Consider the following 10,703-nt stretch of genomic DNA (forward strand, 5'->3'; position numbering starts at 1 on the left):
TATTCAGACCCTTCCCTTTTCCACATTTTGTTACATTACAGCCTTATTCCTAATCAATCTACACCCAATACCCCATAAAGACAAAGGGAAAACAGGTTTTTAGAAATGTTTGCAAATGTATAAAAAATAAACAGAAATACCTTATTTACATAAGTATTCAGACCCTTTGCTATGAGACTCGAAATTGTGCTCAGGTGCATCCTGTTTCCATTGATCATCCTTGAGATGTTTCTACAACTTGATTGGAGTACACCTGCAGTAAATTCAATTGATTGGACATGATGTGGAAAGGCACAAACCTGTCTGTATAAGGTCCCACAGTTGACAGTGCATGTCTGAGCAAAAAAACATGAGAAACAAGATTCCCTGGTCTGATGAAACCAAGATTGAACTCTTTGGCCTGAATGCCAAGCATCACGTCTGGAGGAAACCTGGCACCATCCCTACGGTGAAGCATGATGGTGGCGGCATCATGCTGTGGGGATGTTTTTCAGTGGCAGGGACTGGGAGACTAGTCAGGATCAAGGGAAAGATGAACGGAGCAAAGTACAGCGAGATCCTTGATGAAAACCTGCTCCAAAGCGCTAAGGACCTCAGACTGGGGCAAAGGTTCACCTTCCAACAGGACAACAACCCTAAGCACACAGCCAAGACAATGCAGGAGTGGCTTTGGGACAAGTCTCTGAATGTTCTTGAGTGACCCAGCTAGAGCCCTGGCTTCAACCTGATCGAACATCTCTGGAAAGACTTGAAAATAGCTATGCAGCAAAGCTCCCCATCCAACCTGACAGAGCTTGAGAGGATCTGCAGAGAAGAATACGAGAAACTCCCCAAATACAGGTGTACCAAGCTTGTAACRTCATACCCAAGAAGACTTGAGGCTGTAATCATTGCCAAAGGTGCTTCAACAAAGTACTGAGTAAAGGGTCTGAATACTTGTGATCGTTTTTTTTTATTTTTATAAATTAGCAAAAATGTCTAAACCTGTTTTTGATATATACGCACAGTGTGTAATATATAACTGCACATGGCGACAAAGACCGTACTTTTTGGAGAAATGTCCTCTGGTCTGATGAAACAAAATTAGAACCGTTTGGCCATAATAACCATCGTTATGTTTGGAGGAAAAAGGGGGAGGCTTGCAAGCCAAAGAACCCCATCCCAACCATGAAACACAGGGCTGGCAGCATCATGTTTTGGCGGTGCTTTGCTGCAGGAGGGACTGGTGCACTTCACAAAATAGATCGCATCATGAGGCAGGAAAATTATGTGGATATATTGAAGCAACATCTCAAGACATCAGTCAGGAAGTTAAAGCTTGTGTCTTCCAAATGGGTCTTCCAAATGACTATGACCCCAAGAATACTTCCAAAGTTGTGGCAAAATGGCTTAAGGACAACAAAGTCAAGGTATTGGAGTGGCCATCACAAAGCCCTGACCTCAATCCTATAGGAAATTTGTGGGAATAACTGAAAAAGCATGTGCGAGCAAGGAGGCCTACAAACCTGACTCAGTTACCCCAGCACTGTCAGGAGGAATGGGCCAAAATTCACCCAACTTAATGTGGGAAGCTTGTGGAAGGCTACCCAAAATGTTTGACCCAAGTTAAACAATTTAAAGGCAATGCTACCAAATACTAATTGAGTGTTATGTAAACTTCGACCCACTGGGAATGTGATGAAAGAAATAAAAGCTTAAATAAATCTCTCTACTATTATTCTGACATTTCACATTCTTAAAATAAAGTGGGGATCCTAACTGACCTAAAACAGGGAATGTTTACTAGGATTAAATGTCCGGAATTGTGGAAAAACTGAGTTTAAATGTATTTGGCTAAGGTGTATGTAAACCTCCGACTTCAACTGTATGTATACTTATGTCATGCAATAAAAATGCCAATTAATTACTTAAAAATCATACAATGTGATTTTCGGATTTTTGTTTTAGATTCCTTCTCTCACAGTGAAGTGTACCTATGCATAAAAATTACAGACCTCTACATGCTTTGTAAGTAGGAAAACCTGCAAAATCGTCAGTGTATCAAATACTTGTTCTCCCCACTGTATGTATGTATGTATGTATGTATGTATGTATGTATGTATGTATGTATGTATGTATGTATGTATGTATGTATGTATGTATGTATGTACACACACACAGAGAGATAGATATCTATATATATCTCCATCTATATCTTACCTGAGGTGTGGACTCTTCCTTTGTAGAAGAACTCAGTGACTTTCTTAATGGCCTGAGGGTTGTAGATGATGTTCAAAGGGCTAGTGTTCACCTCCAGTCTCCGCTCAAATTTACACCTAACCGGGTTGCGCTCATATATCATCTCAAACACAGGGGACGCCGATGACTCTGCGCTCGGGACTGGCCAAAAAAAGATCAACATTTATTGTATTTATATTCCATTTCATGAAATAACATTAATTAATTTAACAAGTGATTAATGCATTTTGCAATCTTCTTGTAAACTTAAACACTCACCTGAGCTGCTCGTTTCAGCACCACTAGGCTGGCCAAAAGGCTGGTTTATGGCAACCACAACCTGGTCCTTTTAGGAAGATAACAATGAAAGATGAATATTCTGTACATATAGCACAGGTTCAATCTATTCACATGTTCAACTCAAACGTGCCTGCTGCTCCCTCACCGGTTTGGGGGAAACAAGGAAGGGGAAGATGGTGCCCTGGGTGGTGAGGTCTCTGAGGAATAAGCCCCCCAGCTTGACAGACAGAAGAGAGGACTCCGAGCGGGGCAGAGACTCCACTCCCACCTTCACCTCTGAGGAAAGGAGACACTGTTACAGCATTGCTCAGGGCAAACAATCAATCATCATCACACCGCACCCACTACCCATATGAGCATGCATTCTCAATCAACTTATGTTCTCAAACAAATATCAGTATTTGGGAGAGGAGTCTACTATAAAGTAAATCTGCATCCGAAATGGCACTCTATTCCCCTATGGCTCTGGCCAAAAGTAGTGTGCTATATATAAGAAATAGGGTGCCATTTTGGACACCATGCTGTACCTGAGAACTTCAACTCGATGACGCCGCTCTCAGCTCCCCTCTTGTCTTGGTGGAAAAGGGTGACGGCTCCCTTTTCCAGTTGGAACTCTAGCCGGGCAAAAAGGTGGTCTCTCCTGGTGAAGGTGTTGAGGGTCTGAGAGTCCTCCAGAGGGTCAAACAGGTCCTCTTCTGTACAGGGGACAGAGAGGGACACCATCTGGTTGATTAGGTTGGAACCGACTGTGAGACATTTGGCACTGTGACTTTTTGTCCCTTACAGTGGGATACAAATGCATAGGGAATAGGCAAGGGGGGAAAAGCAACCATTTTCAACAGAGAGTGTGAGGTCCTTAAAAGACACAGACTGCATCGATACTACAATCCAACATAGCATCCAACATAGCATTTCCTGTCTCTTTAGTATTAAAGGGCTATCCCATTATTTTGACTACACTCACTCAATGTCAACATACATAAAACATTTTGTTCCACGATCCGGGAGAAAAGCTCTCAGGGTTGAATCCTAACTTCAACTTACAATGTTCAGTCTCCCATTGACATCAATGCATGACTAAGTGAAAGTTAGAATTTGCCCCTTCGTGCTTACCCAGCATGTCCCAGGTGCCAGGGCCTGGTAGGAGCTCATCAGGGCCCGTCTCAGGGTACGCTCCGTACCAGCCGCCCCAGCCAGGGAACCAAGACTGCAGGTACTGGATCATACCAGAGCTGCCACTCTTGGGGATGGAGCTCCCTGTGGGAGAACAGGGTGGTGGGCTCTCAGCGATAGGTTCCCTCACACTCTCTGCGATTTCCTCCTGTTTGCGGAAGCAGTCGTGGACAACTCCCCTAAGGCTCTGCAACTCCTCCAGATTCTGCTCGTCCTCCACTCTCTGCAATTCACACTCCTCCGGGGAGGTGAGGGGGGCTCCTTTAAGCCTCTGGAAGTAGAGGTTGGTGTAAAGCTGGGCATCCCGWGCCCTCTGCAGGGCAAAATCCCAGTTCCCCCTCCGCCTCTGCTCTCGAATCTCACTCAGGTTGGCCTGGATGGCAAACATCCACCAATGCCGGCAGTTTCCGATGACAGGGACTTTGGGTCTCCACTGGCGGAACATCATCTCCCTTTCCCTGCGGTCCAGCTCTTTGAGGAAGGCCATGATCTGCTGGTACTGCACCTGTGACAGTCGTAGGGATAGAGGCTTCAGCTGAACCTGGCCCTCGATGCGGGGCACGTTGCGAGACCTCAGAGGCTCCTTGGAGGCATTCCTCCTAAGCAGCACCGAGGCACACACCGGCTCAAAGATATACTGGTGCTCTCGGCTCTGCATGCACTTGGTCATGGCCTCCTGAATCTCATTGGCGGGGAGATCTCCCAACATGCTAGACACTGTGTCCCAATAGACGCTGAATTCTTTAATCTCCAGTTGCTTTTGCCGCATGAGCCTTTGTGCCTGTAAAGAAGGAGGAACACACTCACTGTTAGATCGAGCAGCCAATACCCACTTGATATGGCAAGCGATGTCTGACTGGTACATGTAACTTACCGGTTCTATTGAAGAGTTCTGTGCAGATACGTTGTTGATGCAGACACCAAAGCAAAATGGCTTCCCTGGGTTGGTCAAGTCATCCTCAAATCGCAAGTGGACATCTTGTATCTTTAGCTGAARAGGAACCCCAAAGGGAAAAGTCAGTTCTGATTCTAAACACAAGTTAAGAGGATTGCAATGACATGTCCCAAAGGAATATGATATTTTACCTCGATGTTCTCCACGATCCTGGTGACTACAGAGGCAGTGACAGAGTACCAGTAGGACTCTCCTTTCTGTTCACACTCGCTCTGAGGGAAAGGTACATCAATCAAAACATCGACTAGTTGTCTAATGAGCAACATGTCCCTATCATTACAATGCTGAAGATACTGTACATATCACAATCATATGTAAACTGCAGCTTGGTGGACCTCTTGGATACATATGATTTCACAGTAAAAGTAGGTAGCAATCCACTCTTCACTGCAATAGCATAATACAATGATTCCAAAAGTAAGGCAATATTGATTACATGCAATCAATAAATCACATTTATAAGATAAAACACAGGTCACTATGCATTTGTCTTTAAGTACAGTAATGCAACTGTCTACATACAAACACCGAGTTTTCAAAACATTATTAACACCTTCCTAATATTGCGTTGCGCACCCCCCCCCACCATTTCCCTCAGAACAGTCTCAATTCGTCGGGGCATGGACTCTTCAAGTCATCGAAAGCATTCCACAGGGATGCTGGCCCATGTTGACGCCAATGCTTCCCACAGTTGTGTCAAGTTGGCTGGTGGACTGTTCTTGATACACACGGGACACTGTTGAGCGTGAAAACCCCAGCAGCATTGCAGTTCTTGACAAAAACTGGTGCACCTGGCACCTACTACCATACCCTGTTCAAAAGCACTTAAATCTTCTGTCTTGCACATTCAACCTCTGAATGGCACACATACACAATCCATGTCATAATTGTCTCAAGGCTTAAAAATGATTATTTAACCCATCTCCTCCCCTTCATCTACAGTGATTGAAGTGGATTTAACAAGTGACATCAATAAGGGATCTTAGCTTTCACCTGGATTCACATGGGCAGTCTATGCCAGGGAAAATGCAGGTGTTCATAATGTTTTGTATACTCTGTGTATACTGCATACATACACAGTCTACAGATAAGAATACAGCAGAGCCTGATTCCAGGATTCTTGGCACCATTCCCACACACCTTCCACTTGTCCTCTAGTGCCTGGAGCAGCTGTTTCTTGCGTTCGCGCTCGGCCTCCCTCTCCGTCTCCTTGTCATACTCCTGGGGTCGGACCGGGCCGATGATGAGGTTGAGCTGGGACATGGAGATGACCCAGGGGTCACTGTGGGGTCGGTAGAACGGGATCTGGAGTGTGATCTTCCCAATGAAGCCTGGAGAGCGAAAGCAGGGTGTAGCATGAAGTACTACAGTACTCATAATGCTCTGTGTATTGTGTCTTGATTTATCTTAGTAAAGAAGTTACTGAAGATAACAATGGTGTCCCTTCTCCTTATCAATCAACACTAACTTCAGATCAAATAATGAAGATAAACGACATAAAAGCTGCGATAACATTAATTTGACGTGACTAAATGAACATTGCTCAACCTGAAATAGGACTTTTGTGAACTTGTACTTTCTCAGTATAGCTGTCATGTACTGTGTGAAATGCATTGTGTTGCTGTTGTGTATTTATTATTGTATGTCTAAGAACTGTAGACTGTTGTCATACTAATCACTGTGCTGCACTGACTACACAATCACTGGTTTGGTTGAAAGAAATGCATGTTGAACCATTTATTTCCTTTGCCATTATGTTTGCATGCTTGTTACCTGACTAAATAAGGAGTAAACTGACTAAATAAATAATGATTGTTGACGTTCTTTTAGTGAACAAAAGGTCAAACAAGCAGTATTGATCAGCAAGGACTGGAGATAAGTGTGGTGAGTGCCCAGAAATTAAGGCCAATCTTTTGCTCAACTCATAATAACTCATATTGGGCATATTGAGTTTAATTATATATTTTTGATATAGTTCTTGTGAATGTTTTCAATGATAACCTTTTATCAGTCAGGCTTTTGATGGATCACTCACCTGCTTTGACCTCAAAGGGCAGATCAAACTCTCGGAGGGCATCTTTCCTTAAGGGAAGGTTCTCCAGCTCCACCGCACCTAGGAAGACAAGGGTTTCAGATACAGTGCTACAGCTACAGTAAATGCATGATACATTATGATATTTATTGTGCTATATTGTATACTGCAGGGATTCTCGTAGCATAGTACGTTGAAGAGCTGTCAAATTCAATGAGGGTAAGAGCGAGGATGATGTCATCATAGAAACTGATGGTGGACACCCTGAGGCAGCCAAACGGACACACAGACAGACAGAAAKGGTACCTTTGAGGAGGGCGATGGAGAGCTGGTCTGTATTTAGGTTGCTGACATATTTGCCTAGGTATGTGTTGAGTACCCAGGCAACAAGTCCCTCCAACATTATGAAGGGTCAGGGAGAGGGAGTGGGGCTTTGTGGGGAAGGTGTGGGGGGAAATCTTGGATGAAAAGGTCTGGAATCTTGGAGTGACAGCCTCTCCAGAATAACATGAAATCTGGTAAAAAAAAGAAGGTAAATACAACCAAACATTAAAGCAGCATGGCTTAAGTCCTCATTCTATAGTGAACTGGTATGTGGCAACACACATTATTTAGAACAAAGTTATGTTGCAATGCAATCTTAACACCTGATGGTGCTCTTGGCAGTTTCCCTGACAGCTAGCCTAGATACTAAATCTGACAGTAGCTAACTAGCTAGGCCCTCTAACGTTAGCTAGCCAACTAGCATGCTACCAACCTTTCAAAACATTGACTCAAGTTTGGCATTAATTTTTTAGAGCTTACGCTACACAAATGCCAAGCTAATGGGCCATTCAATGTCATTTCACCAAGCCAGGACACCCACCATCTCAGATTGTTCTGAAATCGTTTCTGATTTTATCTGAGAAATTAAGCTAATGGATTGTACCCAAATTGGACATTTGTATAGGATTCATATAATATTCAATAAATATAGTACCCAACATCCAATTTGGACCAAACTTTTTCTAACAGTGAGTAAGACATGAGGAATTCAAAGGATTTGTCAATATCCACCCATGGACCCCACACACCCCAGCCAATCCCAACCACAAGTATACAGTATTAGTTATCTATGTCTGACAAGTAGTATGGAGCTGTGGCTCTGAGTATTGTTTCTTCATCAGAGAAATGTGTCATTGAAGTTGTTAGGTTTATGTCATATCCTGCATCCTGATAATACCAAGTTCTAAAAACTAGATGGTGCTGTTCCTGCTATTAGGTGATTTTTTAAACATATTAGTTTAAGCAGTCTATGGACAAGGTATGACAGCAACCCATGCTTTGGTTTTGTTTACCTGGCCAATGTTTTAAATGCAAACGTTTTGTAATTTGTAATAAATCCAATGCATGTCAATGGTACYTATATTACCATTTTAAAAATTCATATCCAAATCTATAAGTAGCATTATTGCCTTAATCCATTTTCAGATACTTTAGGATGATTTGAACATTAAGTGTGAAAATACTAATATAGGTACCATTGAATTGCATTGGATTTGTGCCACAAATGCAAAAAAGTTTGCATTTGGAACAGTGTAACAAAACTAAAGCATGAGTTGCTGTCATACAATGTCAATAGACTGCTTACAGGGTTAGGAAACCAATGTCATTTTGTACCCTGTTAGCATTGAGGGTTCTTTCAAACTTTTCACCTAATAGCATGAACAGCACCATCTATTGATCAGAACCTGGTCATATCAGGATGTAGGATGGGACATAAACCTAACAACTTCCATTACCATTTTTTCTTAACAGGGGAAAACATCACCAAATTAACTGGGAATTCATTACATAGGATGAAGAAACAATACTCAGAGCCGCACCTCCATACTACTTGTCAGACACAGAACTGTTACTATGTGTTGGGGTGGGATTAATGTGGGGTGTCCGTGGGTGACGTTTGACCATTCCTTTGGATTCCTCATGCCTAACCCATTGTTAGAAAACAGTTTGGTCCAAATCGGATTTTGGGTACTATATTTACTACATATTAATATATGAATCCTATAAATTAAAATTGACAATTTGAATACAATCAATTCTAACAGAAACAATTTCAGGACAATCAGATGGTGCGTGTCGAAATCCTCTTGTGTTTTTTGAAGTGGAATGACCCTAACGCCAAACTATATTCTAGGCAGATATCACAGGTCGTTTCTGTTTTGACAACGATAGCTACTGTGTCACTACTTGGATAAATCAGATAACGTAAGCTAGTTAGCGAGCTAGTTATGGCTAAAGTTGCCAGCCCAGCTGCCAATGATTTTAGAAGACAACTTACCTTAAGCTAGCTAGTTAACTAGCTAGTTGTTAATATGTTTGAGCCCATGATACAGCTAGTCCGATTCGGTGTGTCAAACTCAAGAGAAAAGAATGACAGTCGAAAGGCGCCGTTAGCTAACCACCTAGCTAGCTAGTTATCTTACGTAGCGTTCTATTCAAAAGCCTGGCATGAAAAGTGACTGGGTGGACAATGCCCTTGCTAGCTATCTAGGACAGTCACCCACCGTTAGGGCGAAAGACAAAGAAGTGAAAAGTCCGCTGTCAAAAACTCAACACTGGAATGCAGACAGCACACACACTAGTCGACAAGGAGAATGCTAGCTAGCCAGCTAAACTGGCCAGGCAAGCTTCGTTGGATCTTATAGCATTAGCAGCAAGACAAGAGCGAGTAGACAGTCCTTGCTGAATGTAACGAAAGTTACCCACAGGACGTGAAGCTAGCTAACTGTGATCATAAACGTCTTCAAATTTTGATTCGGACTTCACCCCCACTAGCTGTCAGCAAAGTCGCGGGCATTAGCTAGCTGTAGGATTGCTTCCTTGTTTGGCAAACGTTCCAACAGSGACTTTCCTGTCACGTGATAAAAACAAATACGTTTTGAGACATCATGCACCGCTAGCCACTGAGGACTCCTAGTGCCTGGAAGTGGAATTGATCTGAGATTTTTTGGATTGTCTCATATTTACTATGGGCATGAGCGACACTAAATTCATCAATAATTAAACATTTGAGCCCATTTCAATTTCCTCAGAAATAGCAATTATGTCATTTATGGCTCAACAGTTGACCAAAATGTATTACTATAGCTTTCCCATAGAGATGCATTTAATTCTGTGATCCTGCTATCTAGCTATCATCACAAGGGGGTGCAATTTGTCCGTTAGTTATTGGTGCTGCAGTCTGATCTACAAATCACCTGGCATACCTAACAACTTTCCAACATTCAAAATGTCAGAAACTAAGGAGCTTTTATTTCCAGGCATTAGGCTGATACATTGTAGCCTAGTTGTGGCATATTCCATGGGGGAAATAAATTACAATAGACCATAAACTGTTTAAATTGATGACATTTTACTAATTCAACCAAATTGCCACAGTGAAACACAGTTATGTTGATGAATTAAGTTGAAATAACGAGGAAACTATGTTGACAAAACTAATCTTTGGCCGAAGTAGATGTCCAAAGTAGAATATGGAGTGGGTGTGTTTGGAGTGGGTGTGTTTGCCAGGAGCTGTATCTTAATAAGTCAAGAGGAAAGAGGAAAAGATAGCTCAGTGCAATCCATTGAGGTTTTAAGACACCCTTGAAGAATATAGCCTATAACTTGGTATAATTTCATTCTTTTAGGTTTTCATTTTGTCTTTTACCATATTTTTATGATTGAAATGTTAAACATTTTATGATATTTTTTGTAACCTTTGTTTTTTATTATACTGTAAATTGTTTCAAAAAGTGTAAATGCACTTGTAAAAAAGTTTGATTTGATTCTCCTACCACATGCTGCAATAAATTGGCCTGTGCAACGTTGTCACTGGAAAAAGTGTCCAGTTTGTGCTGTTCTATAGTAGGTTTACAGAAATGCAATCTTGTGCGACCAAGTGCCAATTCTAATCCCAGGGCAACATTTACGTCTGGACTAACACCATATCTATTAGATTCCCATGATTCCCCCATCATCCATCCATCCATCCCTACTGTC

At 42.2% G+C, this 10,703-nt stretch overlaps 1 protein-coding gene across 3 annotated transcripts in view; it reads right to left on the bottom strand.

Moving 5' to 3' along the window:
* Window positions 1-9,545, bottom strand: part of vps13d (vacuolar protein sorting 13 homolog D) — a 70,609-nt gene extending 61,064 nt beyond the window's left edge. For 2 of the 3 annotated variants that reach the window (XM_024004975.1, XM_024004974.1), the window contains exons 1-11: window positions 9,001-9,545; window positions 6,984-7,192; window positions 6,681-6,758; window positions 5,786-5,976; window positions 4,777-4,857; window positions 4,565-4,681; window positions 3,631-4,471; window positions 3,045-3,212; window positions 2,663-2,793; window positions 2,497-2,563; window positions 2,200-2,379 (exon numbers count right to left, since the gene is read on the bottom strand). In XM_024004975.1, the coding sequence (XP_023860743.1) occupies window positions 2,200-2,379; window positions 2,497-2,563; window positions 2,663-2,793; window positions 3,045-3,212; window positions 3,631-4,471; window positions 4,565-4,681; window positions 4,777-4,857; window positions 5,786-5,976; window positions 6,681-6,758; window positions 6,984-7,080 (1,951 nt within the window). In that variant the 5' untranslated portion in view covers window positions 7,081-7,192; window positions 9,001-9,545. The remainder of the gene's footprint in view (window positions 1-2,199; window positions 2,380-2,496; window positions 2,564-2,662; window positions 2,794-3,044; window positions 3,213-3,630; window positions 4,472-4,564; window positions 4,682-4,776; window positions 4,858-5,785; window positions 5,977-6,680; window positions 6,759-6,983; window positions 7,193-9,000) is intronic. The other variant, XM_070447880.1, reaches the window with a different exon arrangement.
* Between the last annotated feature and the right edge of the window lie 1,158 nt (window positions 9,546-10,703).

This window comes from Salvelinus sp. IW2-2015, linkage group LG17, assembly GCF_002910315.2.
Source record: "Salvelinus sp. IW2-2015 linkage group LG17, ASM291031v2, whole genome shotgun sequence".
Lineage (NCBI taxonomy): Eukaryota > Metazoa > Chordata > Actinopteri > Salmoniformes > Salmonidae > Salvelinus > Salvelinus sp. IW2-2015.